Raw genomic sequence first — 17,898 nt, 5'->3', positions numbered from 1 at the left:
TATTTATATGTGTGTGTATATATAACCCTTTTGGACTATTCCTCTGCTGTAATACTGCACATCTGCACAAATTATTCTTTGATTTGATTCTTTTCTACAGGAGTTTGTTGCGATGACATCATTTATCCACTGAATCCGTTTCCTTTCAACTTTTTTAAAGATATCAAGATATATTTATAAACACACGAAGAAGAAAGAAGCCAACAGAATGAAACGTGTCAAACAAACGCTCTGAAACCTGGAGTAACTTTCTCAGGAAATCTGCAGCTAATAACCAGATTTACACCTTTAAATGAGTAGAAGAATACGCCTCAATTTTTAAATTTTAACTTATTTTCACTGATGTTTTAGCTGCTCTAATATAAAGCTTTTAATGATGTCATGTTTTCCAACAGAGAGCTTTGATTCCCAGAGTTCATGTACACACACACACACACACATATATATATATATATATATATATATATATATAACCCTTTTGGACTATTCCTCTGCTGTAATACTGCACATATATATATATATTATTATATTATAGTTTGTTGCGATGACATCATTTATCCAACTTTTTTAAAAGATATCAAGATATTTCCATCAGTTTCTGGTGTTTTCGTGCCAAACAGTTTCTGCGTTACAGTCACAGTGAAAATCAAACGGATCAATCAATCGATCCGAGTCCGAAACACCGGGTTCGTTTCCAGCCGTCGCCCCAAAGCATTGTGGGAGAAAAAATAATAGTTTCTTTATGTACCCCAGTTTGTGCTCGAATGCATCATCATGATGAAACAGGAGCAGGACGAACACAAAGAGTGTGTGTGTGCCTGTGTGTGTGTGCATGTGTGCACGTGTGTGTGTGCATGTGTGTCCCGTCTGTCCCATTTGAACCAGCTGGAAGTGATAATGCTTATAGAGAGTTCCTCTCCTGAGACCAGAGCAAATAAAAAGGCGTGAAATTAGCTCCCCTTAACCTCTGTAACCCCCACCTCACACACACACACACACACATACACACACACACACACACGTGCGCGCACACACACACACACAGCAGGCTCCCACAGGGCCGTTTCACATGAGTGTCATCTGGGCGATGATGACAAAGCAGCGACAGAAACAAGTCACCAGAGATTTCCAGATGAGTCTTTCTGCTCAGAAATGCACAGAAACCTTTTTAGAACGGCAGCGCCACCTTCTCCCGTCCGAGCGCACGCATCAGTGCACGTGAAACGCTCGCAGCCACAGAGCTGGTGGAACCGAGAGAATGACCAGGCAGCAACTAATTACAGTCTCAAACTCACACTTTGAATGTAAAGAAGGTCTGAATGAAAACTGCAAATTAAATGAATTCAAATTAAATCCAGATATGTGAAGGAGCCAAACTTTTAATTAATAATGAACAAAAAAGTATTTATTTTTAGCTTTTTAGAGTTTTCTTCCATAAATTAAAATAAACTAAACTTTATTCAGCTTTTTATTTAGAAAAAGAAATGAAAACTATTGTTTTAATTGCTTTCACTTTCAGAATAAAACTAAGTTTTTATATAAAAGAAAATTATCTGAATTAACGTTCAACATCAGGACAGATTTCTGTAACTTTGCATCTAAATATTTCATTTTTCATGTTTTTACTCCATGTGCCTTGAACTATAATTATAAAAACAATATATTGGCGTATATCTAAATTAAATTAGCAAATAAATAAGTAAGCATGTTTGTGATTAATACTATTATAATAGTTAATATATTGATAATAAGTTAATATAATTAAATAAAAACATATAATATGTGTTCAGTCTTCTGGATTAAATAAATTCTTAATTTACACATTAAATCCCTTAAAAAGGCCCAAAGGCCTGAAAGATCTCCAGCTGTTTTCTTCACAGCTGTTTTCCTCACAGCTGATCCAGATGTGACGATTAAAGGCTAAAATTCTCACGATTCCATGAAAGAAAAGTATTTTATCACGTTGTGGGTAAAATCAAGAGTATAATGAGAATGAAAGGAAGTCTCTGCTTCTGTAAAGGTTCCAGTTAGCGCCTCACTGAGCCTGAAGTTCAGTCCCTCCGCCTCAGTCCTGCCGAAGCTCATTTTCAGCCGGCTCAAACAGAGAAAACTCTCTTTTCTGCTGTTTGCATGAGGAACTTTAAAGGGTTAGGGAGCTCTGAGGTGAAAACGGAAAGCTGCAAATCTTTAGGACACAGTGGAGACATGCAGTGACGAGTCTGTTTGAGGACAAACCTTTGGAAAAAGATGGGAAATATGCTGTTTGGGAGAGATTTTTTTAAAGGATTTTACTGCTTATTGTTGCAGGTCAGCTGATTTAAAACCCACAGTGTTCCACGTTAACCTTTTAAGATAATAAACCTCCTCATTTAAAGGAATTAAAATAACATGAACCAACAGAACTATATCAAATAAAATCATTTGTTTACTCTTTTTTAAATGTATTTAATTGGCATTCTTAATGACTTTGGTGCCAAATTAATCGTTTCATCAGTTTAATCATTTATCAGTATCGATGGAGCTGGTATTTCATATTTTAGATCTTTAAAAACTGATGAAAAATGATAACTAACATTTTCAGATTATTAATCTGAGCTGAAGCGAGATGGTGGGAGGGGCCTGTTCCGGCCGCTGACCAATCAGAGCAGGCGGGGAGCTTTAGAGGAGCAGGCCTCGTCTGTTTTTACAGGAAACGTGGATTCAGGGGCGCAAACAACAGAAAACTTATCCAGCTCTGTGTTTTTAACCTTCAGCAGATCGTATCCCGTCACCTCAGTCTGATCATCAGCCCCCAAAGAGCCGCGGCTTATTCTGAAGGATTGTGTTTGGAAGCTGATTCCGAGTCGATCGGGAAGAAAAACGTTGCATCGGTTCGATCGTCGGATCGATCGTCGCCTCATCTCCTCTCCTCCAGTAATCAGCAAGCTCTGCGAGACGGGGGCGGGATCACAGCTTGAGGATGACATCACCATGGTGATGCTGCTCTCTGAGAGACTGAGGGGAATGGTGGCGTGGGATAGGCTGAGGCCTGCCACCGCCCACCACCTCCACGCCTGCGCAGTGCAACCAAACGGGCCGTTAGTGGTGGAGACACACGGGTTTATGTGCGGCACACAGCCTCCGGGTTTCACCACGATCCTCCTCTGCACACAGCTGGCAAGGAAGGGAGTGAAGGGATGGAGTGAGTGTGCGGCGAGGAAAGGAGATAAAGGAAGGAAGCTAAATCAAGTCTGTTGAAACCTCCAGATTTGACTTTTACAATCAGTCGAGCCAAAACTAAACCCATCCAGAACCATCCTTAGGAAACACACATCGTGCAGCACTAAGCTTCAGTCACTGCCATGGAAACACCTGATCTGATAGTGCTGGAAAGAGTGTGGAGACGCTGCTCTGCAGCCTGGAACCAAACGTCATGACAGCCTGTTCAGAGGAAGAAACCTTAACCTTAAATCTGAAGCAGACTGTCAGCTAAAGCTACCTTAAATCTGTCATTTTGTCTCCTCAGCTAAATAAATCAGCTTAAATCTGAAGCAGACTGTCAGCTAAATGTGATTCAATAATCAACATCACTGTTTGCATTTCAGGTGTGCAGGGAAGAAGAAAAGCTGGAACCGATGTCAGCTGCAGCTCATTCAGTCCACACTTCAGCTGCTGACTGGAACCGCTCACAGCCGTGTGTAAAAGGCAGAAAAGAAGTGTTCAGGGCTAAAAAAAATCAGATTTTTTAACATGAACTCCATCTGTTTCAGCTCTTCTGCTGTCCAGGCTGCAGTCTAATCGGCCCGCTGCTCAGATCTGAAGCGCAGTTTAATGAGGACTTGGTGTTTCTTGGTGTTCCGTCTCTGTTTATGTAAAAGCTCGGGGCCTCGGGGCCAGGTCCCTGTGGTGCCGGTCGGCGGACAGCCTTCAGATGCCATTAAGCACAGATGGCAAATTGTTTTCTCCGAGCACCCCCCCCTCTTTGTGCTCTCTGATCGTGTGTTGCAGAGTAAACGCAGAAGATTACACACAGTGGTTCAATCAATTCGACACAGATCCTCACAGCAAAGACACGATCAATCATCTGAGTCTTTTTCCAGGTCCAAACCATGTATTATCTTCTTTAACTGCAGGATGAGGCTTAAAATGAGGCTCTGCTATTAGCAGGAACCTAAAAACATGACACAGAAACACCCCGAACAGAGCCGGGCTGGGTCCGTGCGGCGGGGGTTAAAGGTCGTGTGCAGCTGAACTGGGAGACCAGCTGCAGTAATTGATTTCTGCCGCCACACCAGGGCTAAATGACTGGGATTAGTGGACTATGAACAAGACCTATTTATTAGTGGGATGCTCATGATTAGCTCGTTACTCAGTTCACTGAGGCTCATCTCGCCGCCTGTCACGGGGGAGGGGGGGGGCAGGCGTGTTTGTGCTGAGATTTAAGCTTCTGAAGTCTACAAGTATCGCATCATTCAGGAGGAATCCTCCTGCAGCCCGGCCGCTTCAGGAGGCCGTTTACGTGCACACAGGTGAGGAAACACAGGTCGAGCCGAGGCCGCGGTACCAGAAGAAGAGTCGGAGCGCGGCAAAGATGAAGCGTGAGGAGCGGAGGAGCTAATTTCATGCTCTGCATTTTAGCGTCACGCTTCGGTAATCGTTCCTGAACTCCCTGAGAAGTGACCTGAGCCAGAGGATGATGAGGATCACTAAGGATCAGCCGCGCTCCACATGCACGCTCACATGCACGCTCACATGCACGCTCACATGCACGTGCTTCCCGGGATGCTGGAAACGAACCCAGTGTTTCGGGCTCGGATCGATTGATTGATCCGTTTGATTTTCACAGTGACTGAAACGCAGAAACTGTTTGGCACGAAAACACCAGAAACTGAAGGAAATATCTTGATATCTTTTAAAAAAGTTGGATAAATGATGTCATCGCAACAAACTCCCGTAGAAAAGAATCAAATAAAATAATCATTTGTGCAGATTTGCACTATTCCTCTGCTGTATTACTGCACAAGGGTTATATATACACATGTATAAATAGTTGTAGTTCTGTGTTAACTGCAGATTGTTTTAGAAGGGCTGCTTAATAAGAAAACTGAGTTAGTTTGGGCACTTCTGGTGAATCATAAGAGTTTAAGAACCCAGACACACCAGGAAAAAACAGTCCTACGGTTTTAATTTCTGTGGATGCAGAAATAACGGCACATAGGAACAGTTTATCAGCTCATGTGCAACGAGTTTCTTTTTTAGTTGTCAGGCAAACTGTCGGTTCTACTCATGAATCCCACCAAAGTGGAGCGTAAAATAAAGGAGCTTCTCATAGGTTTCCTGGTTTAAAACTGTTAGCCTGTTGTTCCTGTGCAGGCTGCTCAGTCCACCTCTGGTTTCCCTCAGCAACAGCTGGAATAAGCTGTGGCTGGACGAGAGCAACTTCCCTGCACATTACACCAAGTTCTGAGATATTTTCAGGCTCCTGCACCCACAGCTGAGTTTCAGAAACTTTGTGATTCCTGAAGTAGTTTAAAGGTTTGCTTTGGCTCATACAGTAAAAACAACGAGTGAAAAATCAACTTTTTAAAATGATACTGAACACATCCAAAATAATATCTAAGTGTAGAGAAATGAATCCTTTCTGTGGCCCATTTATCCACCAGCATCGTTCAGTTTAAAAGGAAACAAACTGCTCAGAAAGCAGCTCATTTATCTTTTAAAAAGTCCAAACTGTGGTGCTTTAAATCATCAGGCAGGACGCTCCTGCTCATCTTCCCTCTTCTCCGATATGTTGGTCCACTTTCTTCTGTTAAAAAAGGCTTAAAAATGCAAATGTGATGATTTCACCAACCTCTGAAAGTGAAAAAGTGCCCCAGAGGTTTGCTTTAGAATAATTATCTATAAACCTTCTGATTTGCTCCCCAGAAAGCTCAGTTTTATTCACTGCAGTACTGTGGAAAGATAGCAGCACGCCGTCTGCTTTGAAATCACACATTTAGGAGGCCAACAGAAAGCCTGGACTAAAACAAAGCTGGATGCTAATAGCAGAGCGGGACAGATGCTAATAGCATGCTAATAGCTAATAGCATGATGCTAATAGCAGAGCGGGAAAGATGCTAATAGCATGATGCAAATAGCAGAGCTAATAGCAGGTTCTGCATCAGAACCTCCCTCTGCTTTCATCACATCAGTGAGAGGAGCGTGCGGTTCTGCTATCACTGGTGTTTCAGTTTGGGTTTGGTGTCTGGGTTCTACTGGGTTTTGCAGTGTTCTGTTATGTTCTGCTGGGTTTTGCAGGGTTCTGTTGTGTTCTGCTGGGTTCTGCAGTGTTCTGCTGGGTTCTGTTATGTTCTGCTGTTTTCTGCTGGGTTTTGCAGTGTTCTGTTGTGTTCTACTGGGTTTTGCTGGGTTCTGTTGTGTTCTGCAGGGTTCTGTTGTGTTCTGCTGGGTTTTGTTGTGTTCTGCAGGGTTCTGTTGTGTTCTGCAGGGTTCTGTTGTGTTCTGCTGGGTTTTGTTGTGTTCTGCAGGGTTCTGTTGTGTTCTGCAGGGTTCTGTTGTGTTCTGCTGGGTTTTGTTGTGTTCTGCAGGGTTCTGTTGTGTTCTGCTGGGTTTTGTTGTGTTTTGCTGGGTTCTGTTGTGTTCTGCAGTGTTTTGCTGGGTTCTGTTGTGTTTTGCTGGGTTCTGTTGTATTCTGCTGGGTTCTGCTGTGTTCTGCTGGGTTTTGCAGGGTTCTGTTGTGTTCTGCTGGGTTCTGCAGTGTTCTGTTGTGTTCTGCTGGGTTCTGCAGTGTTCTGTTGTGTTCTGCAGGGTTCTGTTGTGTTCTGCTGGGTTTTGTTGTGTTCTGCAGGGTTCTGTTGTGTTCTGCAGGGTTCTGTTGTGTTCTGCTGGGTTTTGTTGTGTTCTGCAGGGTTCTGTTGTGTTCTGCTGGGTTTTGTTGTGTTTTGCTGGGTTCTGTTGTGTTCTGCTGGGTTCTGCAGTGTTTTGCTGGGTTCTGTTGTGTTCTGCTGGGTTCTGCTGTGTTCTGCTGGGTTTTGCAGGGTTCTGTTGTGTTCTGCTGGGTTCTGCAGTGTTCTGTTGTGTTCTGCTGGGTTCTGCAGTGTTCTGTTGTGTTTTGCTGGGTTCTGTTGTGTTCTGCTGGGTTCTGCTGGGTCTTGCTGTGTTCTGCTGGGTTCTGCAGTGTTCTGTTGTGTTCTGTTATGTTCTGCTGGGTTCTGCAGTGTTCTGCTGGGTTTTGCAGGGTTCCGTTGTGTTCTGCTGTGTTCTGGTTGTTATTAGAATGGATCCTGCTGGTATTTGCTGGTATTTGGTTTCTCTCTGTTCTTGCTCTTCGTCGGCACTTTGCTTTAAGTTGAGTTTGTTCGTGTTCTGGAGTCGTCTGGGTCTCTCCAGTCTTTCAGATTTCTGCGTTTCAGTTGGTCTCATCTCGTCTCAGCTCAGTTTTGTTCTTCCTCCAGTAGTTTTCCTCAGTTTCGGGTCATTAGCTCCACCTGTGTTGGATGCTCCAGCTGCTCTCATTCACCAGTCACTGCCCCTCAGTATTTAGTCTGCCTACATTTTCAGTCTTTGTCAGATTATTACACCTTGTTCCAGTTCTGTTCGTGTTCTGATGAATCTCGTCTCGTCTCAGTTACTGTTAGTCTTTCCTGGGTTTTTCATATCTCTATAACCTTTTTATATTGTTTTATTCTGGTTTTTAACCATTATTTCATTGCTGTTTATTGTAAATAGTTTTTAATCAGGGAGATAATTCATTAAAATGTCTTTATATTGTTTTTATTTCCTGTTTTTGTTCTTTTTTTTTGCTTGAACAGCACACAGAGCTGCATTTTTGCTTGTTTAGCTGCAGTTTAGGGACCAGCGCTCCGTTTATTTCAGCCATACGTAACACCGCACACAACAGTTTACGGACTCTGAACCAGCAGATGGAACCAAGCTGACCAACAGTTTATCTTCATATGGACTGACCCACAGACCCGCTCCAGATGTTCCTGGAACATCAGCAACAAGCAGGCTGCAGGTCTAATGAATCCAGGAGGTTTCTGCAGCTTTTAAAGTCCAGTCGACAGTTTTCCTTCCCTGTGAGGTCAGCTCTCGCTCCGACACACGACATAAAACAAACCCAAACACACACACATCCCCACAGAGCGCCGACTTCGTTGATCACCATGGAAACAACACGCATGTCCACTGGATGTGTCCTCTGGACACATTTCTGCAGTAAAGGCTGTTTCCGTGTAACTGAAAATCAATTCAAATCTGGAGGCTCTGCTTTAATGTGAAATGTGGAGTATTTTATCTTGTGAAATCCAGGTTCTTCTCTCTGCTGCGCATCACGCTGCAGCCGACTGGCCCCTCCTTTAAAAACACTGAAGTCTTGTTCTCCGAGGCGCCGGCCAGCTGCTCTTTGACTCCTCTGCTCCGAGGAAGCAGCAGCCACAGAGAAACGGAGTATTTTCGGGCTGCTGCTGCAGGAGACCAGCCTGTCAGTGATGACAGAACCACAGCAGGCAGCTGGGAAGCAAATGTTAAACGTTCCCTCCTCTCCACATCCCTGAAGGATTCTCCCGCCTCAGACTTCTTTGGCTGATAAGCTGCTGCCATGAGCTCATCAAGGTCAGCAGTTATCTGGCCCCACCCAGTATTTACATTGCATGTTCCTCACAACTCCAGGAGTGGCAGCGGCCACTTATCCGAGCTGAGCCCCCCCCCCCTTTGCTGTGAGAACATCAGCTGATGCGCAGGATGCGGTCAGCGCTGCCATCTGCTGGCGGACAGCTGAAGTGCATCTCTGTCTGACTCCAGGATCAGTGGAAGTGTTTCTCCTTCGGTTCAGTCCGGATGACATCACCAGAAAACCAACAGACTGAGCTCTCATTCAACTCTGTGATCGTATCAGCAGGAAAAAGTACAAGTTCACACTGTTCTTAAGATGTTTTTGCTTCCATTTATCTCCGGCTCTTCACCTCTACTGAAGCTCATCTGATGTCTTCTCTGCTCCACCCTCATGTTTCCACCCTGAATCACACTGAATGCCTTTAAATCTTCAGTTTTCAGATAATTAATAAAAAGTGTGAGTGAACCCACCGGAGGAGGCCGTAAATAGACCGTCTCATATGTCATTTCTGCTTTGTTAAAGCTGCTTCTGCTCAATTTGTTTAACTCTGCAGAGTTGAGGTCATTTTCAGACTCGCACCATTTTCCATTAACACCTCACAACCTGAGGCTTTGTTCGTAAAAGCGTTTTAAAAGTGTTTTTTCCGTTTGATGAGACGTAAAATCAGCCATCGCATCAGATCGTGACGCTTTCATGTCAGAATGAGCACTCTGTAGCTGTAATATTCTGCAACAGCAATCTCACAAGGTCACACTTGGCCTGATTTATCTTCTATAGCTTTAAAAAAACAGAAAAAACCTGTTTAAACACAATAAGACTGAATAAAACTGACTGTCTCAGTCAAATAAAGTCAATCTATCAGCAGTGTTACTGTTCAAATAATTCAAAATACCAACAGAAACAATTACACCAAGAGGTGATCAATCCAATATCAAACCATTCAAAAGGTTCGGGGTCGAGACTTTAAAGATTCCAGGTTTTGTTCGAGGAGTTTAGATCATCGGAGTGAATCTTATAATAAAGTACAGTAACATCAGTAATAAGGCTGAAAAACTGAGTGAGTGACGCTGGACTCGGAGCAGAAGGAACCAAACCAGAAGGATCTGATGGAGGCTGAAAGAAGGCCTGAGAATGCTTCCAAACAGATGAAACGACTCTTCGGATCAGTTTGGAGCAGGAAGCATCTGATAATAAAAACCTTCTTCAGGCTCCACATTAAAGCTGAAAGCCGCTTCCTTCTGAAGCACAGAGTCTGAGGAACAAACGGCTGCGCTCGGGTCATAGAAAGCAGCACGCTGCATGTGTGATTGCAAGGTCTGCGCAGGTTTGTGAGTAAGTGAGTCAGCTAAATGATGGAAATATAGGAGCCGAGAGGCAGAGAAAGTGATGCTGGTGGGAAGCCTTTGATTTCCTTCTGCCGCTGCGACACATTCACCGTAACGGGGGAAACGCGGCCTCTTTATCTTTAACCTTGGGGTGGTGCTGATGGAGAATTTGCATGATACCGCGCAGATGTCCCGAGTGAATCAGCGTTTTGTTCTCCTTTTCATCTCAGCCATGAAAAGCCGCCTTCAAAATGGCTGCTTCCCTAAAGCCGCTCTGCCTCCTGCAGCTGATGAAGCAAAGGGATCATTACGCATCAGCGTGTTTGTCCTCGCTGCCACCAGTTCACTGCGCCCCCCTCCTCCTCCGCCTTTCACCGCATCCTCCAGAATAGAGCCGTAACCTGTAGAGCGCTCTCATCTCTGTGTGCCATCACAGCCTCTGGCCCACACCGACACCGATGCTCATCACTCAGCAGACAGAAAACACCCGAGTCAGCTGTACAGCAGACATTTTGCCTTCAATCTGAGAGCCAAGACAGGCAAACAGACTCATTTAGCTGTGTAGCACAGGTTCAGAATGCTTTAGAGGGAGAGCTACAGTTCAGTCTAATAAAATCAATCAATCAAACGCAGAGTTAACCAGGAAGGTTTGAAGGTTCGATTCAGAAGAAGCTAAAGCTGAAGCAGACCTGCAGTTATCTGCGACATATGGGCTCCATCAGAACTGAAGAGCAGCTTCTCCAGGTTTGGTTCTAGCTGAGGACAGAAAGCTAACCTGTTCCTGAAGGTTCAGAACGCAGCAGAAGATCCGAGAGGAAACATCTGTAGAAACCAACAGCAGCAGTTTGATAAGGACAGGAAGCCCCAGCGTCCTCCTGTGATGCCAAACAAAGCCAGCCTTTCTCTGTCCTCGTCTTCCTCATCAAGCACCTGGAAAGGTTTGTTTCTAGATTGGACTTTTAGCTCTTTTCAACCAGATCGTAGAGCTGCAGCAGCCCAGAGCTGGTTCTGGAACTGAGGGAGAGCCACATCATGACCGACCAGCTTAGGTTTTTCACCTTCAGGTCCATGTTCAGGCTCCCTTTAGGTCACTGTTCCCTCTTTAACTGACCAGACGAGATGGTCCTGCACCGCCCAAAGCCTTCTTTAACACTTCAGCTTCCAAACAGGCTCCACCCTGTTGGAGCTCCTAGTCTTCAGGGTGCGTCCTGTGTGTTGAAACCTGGTTCTTAACGGCTGTAATGTCCAAAGAATGCCTCAGACATAAAGTTGAGTAAAATCGAGGTAGAGCCACAAGCAAATCCCATCATCTGAACTCCAACAGTTTACAGGAACTGCTCTGAACAAACAACCCAACTCTGCTTTGCAATTAGATGGCTTCTGTTTGCAGTAACAGGGCACAGGAAATAACACGCAGCATAAAGGACACTGAATGCATCACACCGAGGTAACCCTCGCGTCTTTTCTTTCTAACAAAGACTTTAAATGAATTTAAAGTTTTAAATGTCTACATTTGAGGCATCAGACCCCGTCCAACTTCGCCCGCAGGCCTCAAGCGTCCCTCATGCATTATTCATGGGAACTAAGCAAGCTACATCTGATTTCCAATCATCAGCAGGCATGGCTTGTAATGAGAGTCTAATAGAGGCCTGAACTCACCGGGAGCAGGAGAAGGAGGGAGGAAAGGGTAAAAGGAGAGGATTGCGTAATCAGTGCAGAGATAAGGACCATCAGCCAGCTCCCGCTCGTGTTTGTGCTCCGTCTCTTTTTACAGGCTTTCATTTCTCTTGTTTTGTCTTTAATCTGCCGCCCCAGCGCAGCACCGAAGGCCACATGTTCAGAAGAAAGAGCACAAACTACCTCATCAGCAGCAACATCTCCAGAAATGACATTTCTAATGTTTCAGTGGATGAAAAGAAGATGAAAAGAACATTTAGCAGCTGCGACTGGAAGCTTCTCGTCTTCATCTGTTGCTTTGTGCTCAGACTCTGGAGGATTTCAGCTCTCCAAAGCTCAGTTTAAACATCTGCATTGTGCCTTAATGTGGCTGAGATGGGCTTCAGATTTAAAAAACGACTTCATTTAATCAGCGACTGTTGGAATGATTCATGCTTTGGCCTTGGAGGGCGGTTTTAAGCCGGGAGCTTATCTCACAAAGGCAACCCGCCTGGATGCAGGCAAAGGGCTGCTGTTGGGACCAGGAGGGACCAGGAGGGACCAGGAGGGACCAGGAGGGACCAGGAAAGGCCCAGATAGCGGTGGAAACCCACACAGCCCAGAAGACGCAGTGCTGAAGCTCGGACAGGACCGACAGAGGATGGGTTCTGGACCTCCTCTGCTCCACAGCGGACCAGGCAGGATGAATCCTCATGAGATATCCAGGCTTTGCTGTCTGATGTCCAGTGTTGAGGCTCCACACTAATTCAATTCAATTCAACTTTATTTATAAAGCGCCAGATTACAACAATTACAGTCATCTCAAGGCACTTAAGTAATAAAGTCCAATTCAAGCCAATTGGAATTCAATTAATTGTAATCAGAATCCAATTAATTCATATGGAGCCAATTCAATATTAATATCCAGCTAAGGAAACCAACAGATTGGACCGAAACTTGTCTTCAGTCCAATCTCCCGTCCTGAGCCTGAGGGACTGTGGAAAGGAACGACTCCCTTTAACAGGAAGAAACCTCTGGCAGAACCAGGAAGAAACCTCTGGCAGAACCAGACCCAGGAAGAAACCTCTGGCAGAACCAGGAAGAAACCTCTGGCAGAACCAGGAAGAAACCTCTGGCAGAACCAGAACCAGGAAGGGTGTCCATCCGCCTGGACCAGCTGGGCTTTGAGAATAATGTATTTAACATTCAGTGCACACAGGATTTATCCTGCCCACCCGAGTGGATCCGTCCCTCATCTGTTATCCAACGTAAAACGCTGTAAAGTAACAGCCTCAGATGCGATTCTGCAGACATGTTCAGGCTTTGGCGGTTCCTCTCTGCTCCCACTCGCTCTGTGATGCAGTCTAATTGGCAGTGAATGGCCCCTCGGTTCGCCAGGGGAAGCCTTTGATGAGGCTGAAAGAATGGCAGCTCAAGTGGCTTTCGAGTCAAGCTCTTCAAGAGAGGCTGAAAGCAGCTGGCTGCTCTGCTGAGTGAGGAACACGGGGTGAAACACAAACAGGACGAGCAGGAAGACGAGCTGCAGACATGAGAGCTCATTAACTGCACTGACTGAAAACGAGGAGCGCTGACATCTTCAGTCCCCTTTCTGAGCCAGAGCATCCACAGTTTTTACTTCCTATGACAAGTTTAAACTACATTTTTGGCGGCTGTGATTACGTCTTAAGAAGCGCGTCACAGCTACAGCTGTTAGCCAAAAAGACAAAAAAGTGGACTGATGCTGCATTCAGGGGCCGCCGAGAACTCGGAGTTTTCCCTCTCTGCGCTGGAATAATTCAATTCAGTTAAATTCAAGCTAGTTTGTGACATAACAATGAAATGTTATGTTGAATGTTATGTTGAATTGGATTATTATATTATATATTTATTATTATTATTTATTATATTATTATTATATTACTTAAGTGCCTTGAGATGACAATTGTTGTAATCTGGCGCTATATAAATAAAATTGAATTGAATTGAATTGAATGTGGAGTGCAAGCACCAGTACAGCACATAATGTAAGTGTAGACACAGTATTTACATGATTCTATTAATAAATTAGTAATTCATTCTAATTTTATGACCTTATCGTTGTAGAACAAGCAAACTGATTGATTGTTGAAGACACCCATTAGTATTTAGGTAATATTTTTACTTTTTAATTCACATTTTATGTTTAAACCTATCAATGCAAATGTAAAATGCTTCAGATTCAGGAGGAATCTGAGAGTGGGATCATGTGATCTGCTCTGGTCACATCATTAGAAGAAGAACGGATCATTAGAGAGCGGCACTGCCGAGGTAACCAGCCTTTCTGAGTCATTCAGAACAGAACTGCAGCTCATTGGTCGACTCCAACAATCAGTGACCCTGCGAGATCTGGGGTCTTTGCTAAACCTGAGAGTTACTCTGCTGAAGATCTTTTTTTAGAAGCTGTCTGGGAGGCATGAGACGTGTCCTTCTGTACGAGAGAACAGCTGCGTTACCGCCATTAAAAGGCATGTAGAAGAAGAAAAAAGATGCTGCTTTGTGAGAAATAGAGGAGCTTTGTTATCAAGCAAAGCGACAACAATCAGAAGGGTGTAAAGTGACCTCATCAAAGAGGAGAATCTAAGACATGAACACACACTGGTGTGGCTTTTCCCAGATGAAAAACACTCAGTAAGAATTAACACAAATGATCTCTGATACGGATGCAGCTTGTTGCTGGACAGGAAGCGGAAGGCATTTAACACGGTTAACTTCAGTCAGAAACTGTTCCAATATGTCTCCTGTTAGCTCTGGTAGAGTCAGTCTGCAGTTCACTGCTCAGTGCATCAGCTGAATAAATGCAAACCTCATTAAAACAAAGCTGCATCTCATTCACTTTAAACATGGAACGGTTTCTGCAACATTGAATTAATCATATTTTCCTGATCAAAATCCATCTCAAAGCAGTATTTCACACCATCAACTGCTCCTATTAAATATGGAGTCCCTCAAGGGTCCATCTTAGGTCCCCTCTGATTTACACCGCGACACAAAGTGTGTCTCCTGGTTACATCTGAGGACACTTTGGTCGTTTAGCCGCCCTGATGATACCAAAGGTATCACCAGCCTTCATGATACACTAACTAGCACGAGATGATAAAAATCGTTTCAGCATTTGATTTGACATTATTTTAGAATCTTTATTCTGTTATTATGCTCAGTGTCTTTACATTTATAGCAACATAACACACTTTTACTCAACTTTGACTCCTTTACTGCCTTGAATGAGAGCCCTCAGTCAGCTTCGGCTGCTTTAAATGTGCATGAATAAGTAAAGGTGACTGTCGGTGAACGTTTATCTCCACCTGCTGTCCTCTGAGCGTGCAACAGAAGAATTGCACCGCAGGGAAAAACTAAACAAGTGCTGCAGTTCTGACGCCTCACCTCTATGACTTCATGATAATTGGGAGGCGAGCCTCCTCTCCGCATTAAATCAGCTCCGTGCATTAATTCTAATCAGCATGTGTAGCCAGGCTTGACCAGCAGGGCCCGAGGGGCTGTACCCCCCGCCTCAGAGTGTGAGTCACACACACATGAGGCCAGCCGTGCTGAACAACGCTCTTCAAGGTTCACTGCGGCTCTCCTGCAGCAGCAGAGCTCTCCGGTCGGAGCAGGTGTCTCTGACCTTTACTGCAGAGCTCACCTGAGTGAGCCTGGCTGAGCTGCCACCTTTTAACAAACACCTGCACAACTCCTGAACTTTGACACATTTCCATCGCCCGCTCAAAGTGCTTCACACAGCAAGCCACATTCATACAGCACCTCACAGTCCATACGGTTACTTTATCTAGGTTTTTTTTATTCCCAAAGCCCTTTCACACCTGCACTGTTTCATTAATCCGGTGGAAAACGACCCTCCTGGTGATCAGACCGAACAGCAAATGCAGAAAACTCAACCCAGCACACGACACACAGCATCAAAACTCCGTTAAAGTCTGAAAATAAAAGTTTCCCTTGATCATAAATGACAAATGTTGCTACATTGAACGCCGTGTACCGCTCTCGCTGTGCTAACGTTACATTATCGGCATGTTTCTGATAAAGATGGAGGTCTCCAGGTACAAATGTTTAATGAGGTTAATATATCCAAAAATGTTTAAACGCAGTAATTAACGGTTCACATGCATTACTACGAGTTACGCTGTGCACATCTCCGGCTTGGTCCATTACTGTTGGTGAGAAAGCATTGTTTGCTAGCATCTGCTGCTAACTTACAGCTAACTGCTAGCTTACAGCTAACTTACAGCTAACTGCTAACTTACAGTTAACTGCTAACTTACAGCTAACTGCTAGCTTACAGCTAACTCACAGCTAACTGCTAATTCACTGCTAACTTACAGCTAACCGCAAACTCACAGCAAACTGCTAACTTACAGCTAGCTGCTAACTCACAGCTAACTGCTAGCTTACAGCTAACTGCTGACTTACAGATAACTGCTAACTTACAGCTAACTGCTAGCTTACAGCTAACTGCTAGCTTACAGCTAACTCACAGCTAACTGCTAATTCACTGCTAACTTACAGCTAACCGCAAACTCACAGCAAACTGCTAACTTACAGCTAACCGCTAACTTACAGCTAACTGCTAACTCACAGCTAACTGCAAACTCACAGCTAACTGCTAACTTACAGCGAACTGCTAACTTACAGCTAACTGCAAACTCACAGCTAACTGCTAACTTACAGCTAACTGCTAACTCACAGCGAACTGCTAACTTACAGCTAACTGCAAACTCACAGCTAACTGCTAACTTACAGCTAACTGCTAACTCACAGCTAACTGCTAACTCACAGCTAACTGCTAACTCACAGCTAACTGCTAACTCACAGCTAACTGCTTACTCACTGCTAACTTACAGCTAACTGCTGACTTACAGCTAACTGCTAACTCACAGCTAACTGCTGACTTACAGCTAACTGCTAACTTACAGCTAACTGCTAACTTACAGCTAACTGCTAACTATCCTACAGCTAACTTTCTGTATCTATATGTAGAGCTGGAGTCTGTCAGCTAAGCTGTTTCTGGGGGTGTCAGACAGGTATTTTAACCAAAGCCTGTCTCTTACATCTCAATAAGACCTCAGATAATGAGACCTCACGATATTTCACCTTTAAGTCTAACAGCACATGATGGCAGAGCTGCTTTTCAGGACCATGCACCTTTCACCCTGCTGACGATAAGTGGTCATCTACCTTGGACTTGAGTGCCCAGTACTCCTCTGTGCCGTATTCCACATGTTTGAAAGCTGTCAGGTAGTCGTAGCTGATGACCGCCGTCTGAAAACAAACATGTAAGAAGGTGAGGAACCAGCAGGAGGACTTTTCTTTAAGGATGAATGAATCCATAAGATGCACTGAAGCCCTGAAACGCTCCTCTGAAGTGTTTCTGTATTTAATCTGAAGAGTTTTTGCAGAGCAGATGTCAGTTTGAGTGTTTTCTGAGGCTGGTGTGTGTCTTAATACCCATTCAATAACTTTCTTAAAGCTCTAAGTGGACATTTTCAGGTGACTGTATCAATGCAGGTCAAACCCACAGAGATCGACCCCATTTTAAACCGTTTAAACCTGTTTCAGGATCCATCTAAAGGCCAAACGGGTCAGAAGTGTGTGTGGCGACTCACAGCAGCCGCGGCTCGTCCGAAGCGGACGACACTCAGGTCATTGAGGTCCAGCTGTCTGTTGTAGAGGTAAAACCCAGAGGAGGCGAACGCCGCTGTGGCCAGAGAGGAGACTTTAAGGAGCCGGCCCGCCATCAGAGGACTGCAGGACGAGACGAAGCAGAAGAGTTCATAAACACGGCTTTCATTCAATGTTCAGAGCGATTACTAAGAAAACAACTCTGTGAAGGCCATCCAACCAATGCCATCCAAAAGGATATCATACAGAAACAGGAATGTGTGGATAAGAGTGAGGAACTGAGTCTGCACCTAACCCGACGGCGGCTCCACATCACACCTTAAACATCACACCTTAAACATATCACCGGTCGGGTTTCCAGTTAAACATATCACAGTAAAACACTGGAAAATAAAACGTGGGCTTTGTCATTTCTAAAATTCCACGAGCTTATCTATGAATGTGACAAAGAAAGAACGCCCCCTTTCTATTGTAAAGTCATCAGGAAACATGAGAAAATGATCTGATCCAGTCCACGTCTGAAAATTAGGTAAATACAGCCTCAGATACCAACACATGACGTATTTCACTGTCGTTATTCAGTGAACAGCAATTAAAGAGGCTTTCCATCTTTTCCATGACTGCATTACTTTTTAGAAGTTGCGTTAAGTT

General features: G+C 44.3%; 1 protein-coding gene across 3 annotated transcripts in view; it reads right to left on the bottom strand.

The window, feature by feature from the left end:
- The window catches only part of adck1 (aarF domain containing kinase 1), a 60,188-nt gene that overhangs the window by 41,688 nt on the left and 602 nt on the right, over positions 1–17,898 (bottom strand). For all 3 annotated transcript variants that reach the window (XM_072365731.1, XM_072365730.1, XM_072365729.1), the window contains exons 2-3: positions 17,232–17,370; positions 16,804–16,887 (exon numbers count right to left, since the gene is read on the bottom strand). In XM_072365731.1, the coding sequence (XP_072221832.1) occupies positions 16,804–16,887; positions 17,232–17,363 (216 nt within the window). In that variant the 5' untranslated portion in view covers positions 17,364–17,370. The remainder of the gene's footprint in view (positions 1–16,803; positions 16,888–17,231; positions 17,371–17,898) is intronic.

Source organism: Leuresthes tenuis, unplaced genomic scaffold, assembly GCF_036924035.1.
Source record: "Leuresthes tenuis unplaced genomic scaffold, fLeuTen1.0.hap1 SCAF_15, whole genome shotgun sequence".
Taxonomy (NCBI): Eukaryota; Metazoa; Chordata; class Actinopteri; order Atheriniformes; family Atherinopsidae; genus Leuresthes; species Leuresthes tenuis.
This window is presented reverse-complemented; position numbering and strand designations above follow the sequence as displayed.